The following is a 3469-nucleotide window of genomic DNA, read 5'->3' as shown; positions in this document are numbered from 1 at the left end:
TTATTCTACTGATTCTGAATTGCACCTATTAATATCATAATCTTTATAATGGTTTATATTGATTGCATGTGGAGATTAAGTATGTTATATTAATATAGCAATTATATACATTATCAGTCTACTGTACATAAGTCTCACCTTATTTATCTTTTAAAAACCAAATTAGTGCTGAAATGATTAGCTAATTATTCTACAGAAATTTTGTCTATTAGTATTTTGATAATGACTGAATCATTTAAGTCAGAAAATATTAAAATAATACGTCCATACGTAATATGTCAAAGCTTCACAAATTTCTTTCATATCATGAAAATTAACTTTTCAATCAAATGAACTTCTGCTGGGCAAATGTCATTATTTTTAGACATTTTGCTGACATTTGGATCCAGCTAATGAAAATCAGCACCCGCTCGCTGTCAACATCTATAGTAAATTTGTTAGTATGTAGCTATTTGTTAAAGTTAATAAAGTTGTGTCTAATTGAATTGAATTTTTGTTACTTGGACTGATCACTTATTCCCCTACATTCCACAGGTGTAATGCAGGTATGCAAGGATCACTTTTCCTGTAGCCATTTAGCAGGATCTATTGGCAGGAATGTAATATAATATTCATTGGTATTGGTTTTCTTTAGTGTATAATCACCTAAAAATAAGAATTGTTGTGTCTTACCTTATGAATTAGCCGTTATTATTAACAGGGGAAGACAAAGTCCACCATGTTGAGCTGTCTTGTTTGCACAAGTTGGCTCTACATAGGGCCTATCAAGTTTTTTGCAAGTTTCGCCACCACCGTAGTTTCTCCTACACGCTTGGAAGGCTGAGCTTTAGTCAGCTGGTTGCAATCTGCAACTTCACCGCTGCCACTAAATCCTACACACTGGTCCTAATCAAAAAAGTTTTTGATTAAAAGAAAGTAAGATAGAAAGATAATTCCAACACTTTCAGCCCTAAACCAATTAGAAACTTCCCATTGAAAATCTGCCTTGGGAACCTAGAGTGGGACCTAAATGCAGCTATTTATTCTCATTTAGTTGGTCTACAAAAACACATAATTGCTTGACTGTTTCAGCCTAACTGCGTGTGATGGTGCTCATTTGTTTACAGTTATACAATTTTTTTAAAATTGTATGTCTTTCTGATTTCTTCATGTTTACATGCTAAATGCAGCGCTGTAAAGACAGAAATACCTTGTTGTCCTTCTTTTGATTGTGTGTTTTTATATTTCTGTATCACCTCCATGAACTGTTAATTACAGAAATCGGCTTCCACCTGCCCTCGCTGTAAGGATTTTATTTCTGACAAAATGTCTGCTCAAGGATTATGTGGGATTTGATATGAGCAGTGACACAGAAGTTCTAATGCTTCTCAAAGATTTTTTGACAATCCCTCCCATGATAAGCTATACTGTAGATGTCTACCTATTATTTGTTCTATTCATTCTCTGTTGGTGAAAACACGAAGCGCAGTCTATGTTCTGTCTTTAATATCTGCTCTCTCTCTCTCCCTCTCTTTGTCTCTCTTTCTTTTGTTCTTCCACAGTAACTCCTGGGTTCTTCTCACTTCACAAAAAGCCTCACTCAAATCCCCAGACAACACGAGAAAAAAAGGGAATAACATCTGTTTATCTGCATATTTCTATGTTCAAAAAACAAGAGGAAAAAACACAGAGATCGACAGAGGACAAAAAACATCTCAGAGGATGCAGAATTAGAAAGAACAAATTGCCACTGGAGGACCAAAAGGAAAATAAACCTTTTCTCGCAAATCCACCAGTGTGGAGTCACCTCACCTGTACCTTCGGATTAAAGAGCAGGGTCATGTCCCAGTTGCCATGCGCATCGCCACGCTGACCTGCCTTCCCGGCCCTTCCCCCTTCCTCTTTCTATTGGCCCAGCTGCTACTGCGGCTCCTCCTCCCTGGGCCGGAGTTGGTGGGAGCCGCCTCCTCCTGCCCCTCCCTCTGCACCTGCTCCAACCAGGCCAGCCGAGTCATCTGCACCAGGCAAAATCTGGAAGAGGTGCCCGAGAGCATATCAGTCAACACACGATACCTCAACCTGCAGGAGAACTCGATACAGGTAAATATTGGCTGGAGGAAGTTGCTTGTCAGGTCAAATCATGTCATGTCAATGTTGATTTGTGTTGTGCATTTTATACAGGATGCTCTGCATGAGAATACATATCACATGACCAAAAGTTTTGTATATCAAAATCACAGAGACACGTAAATCTATTTTTTAGGTCCAGAAAATAAACAAATTCTTCTTGTTTATTGTTGTAAGTCGCAAACAGGTGATGGTTTTATATTGACAACTACAGAAAAAGCACATATTTTATCATTTTAAACTTGTCAGTGTGTATAGTTTGCACTGTTTCTTTTCAGCACATAGCCTATTGACGGATCTTACTACAGTTATTGATTGCATTTATTATAATTGTTGCTATTTATATAGTTATTGATGGAAGCAAAACAATTCTGTATAGTAGATTCAAAGAGCACACACACAAAGTCTCTTTAATATATGTGTCTTAAGCACTTGTATATGCATTTTTTGCCCATAATCAGAGGGAACATTTGCTTTTGCGGCCAGTTGCGGATGTCAGGATTAACTTGTTGATACAGGTTTTCTCTTAGAAACTTCTAAGAAAGGGGAGAAACGTAAGCGGCAATAATGGTAGAAAAAGGCACTTAAGCCTCTGCTGAACTGAGGGAATATTTTATGAATTGAAAGCAAGGCATATTTCCATGACACCGTGCTGCCTTTTGTATGCATTACCAATTTATCTAGAGTCCCTAGACAGCATTTTGTGGCTTTACAGCTGCAAGGGAAGATCATTTAACCACAGACCATCGATACAAAGCACATGAATCTCTACATTTATAAACAGAGTGGGTTGATTTTACTCTTTGCAGCAGCATTTGAAGTAATTGGATCCCTCCTCATGTTGCTGACAGTGCTTTGTTCTTTTGTGATTTTAAATTCATTTCCATTATATGTTATCTCCTCTAATGAAAAGCAACGAGTATCCTAAACATTGTTAAAATGGTGCAGTGCATATCTTATCATGTCAAACTGCTCTGTACATCGGACAGAGCGTCCTCATATCCTCTATTCCTCGGAGAAAACATCTTATTAAACATTATGTGACGTTAACAGAGCATAAATGGGACATCATGCGACATGATTTGGTATGTGGGGTTTTAGGGGGATGCAGTTCACATGAAAGACAAATTAAGGAAATAAAAACAATGTTCGTTGCGTTTCGTTTTTAGCCTACAAATTCCGATTCGGTTTGTTGTATCCTGCAGCCCCACTTGAAATGATTAAAAATCTAAAAATGTTTTAACACCTGAAGGCATCCTAGATTCTGGCTTATTTTTTCCTTCACTGAGTACCCTGAGAGTAAAGCCTTGACAGCTCCCACCCCCTCTTAACATCCCACCCCCCCCCCACCTTGCCTACCCCC

General features: G+C 38.1%; 1 protein-coding gene across 1 annotated transcript in view; it reads left to right on the top strand.

Annotated features, from left to right (window-relative positions):
* The first annotated feature begins 1547 nt into the window (after positions 1 to 1547).
* Positions 1548 to 3469, top strand: part of lrrc4ba (leucine rich repeat containing 4Ba) — an 8702-nt gene continuing 6780 nt past the window's right edge. Inside the window, exon 1 of the mRNA XM_035654176.1 lies at positions 1548 to 2079. Within this exon, the coding sequence (XP_035510069.1) occupies positions 1834 to 2079 (246 nt within the window). The 5' untranslated portion in view covers positions 1548 to 1833. The remainder of the gene's footprint in view (positions 2080 to 3469) is intronic.

This window comes from Morone saxatilis, unplaced genomic scaffold (genome assembly GCF_004916995.1).
Source record: "Morone saxatilis isolate NCDOM2014 unplaced genomic scaffold, NCSU_SB_2.0 Contig14, whole genome shotgun sequence".
Lineage (NCBI taxonomy): Eukaryota > Metazoa > Chordata > Actinopteri > Moronidae > Morone > Morone saxatilis.
Note: the sequence above shows the minus strand (reverse complement) of the source record. Positions and strands in the feature narration are given on the sequence as shown.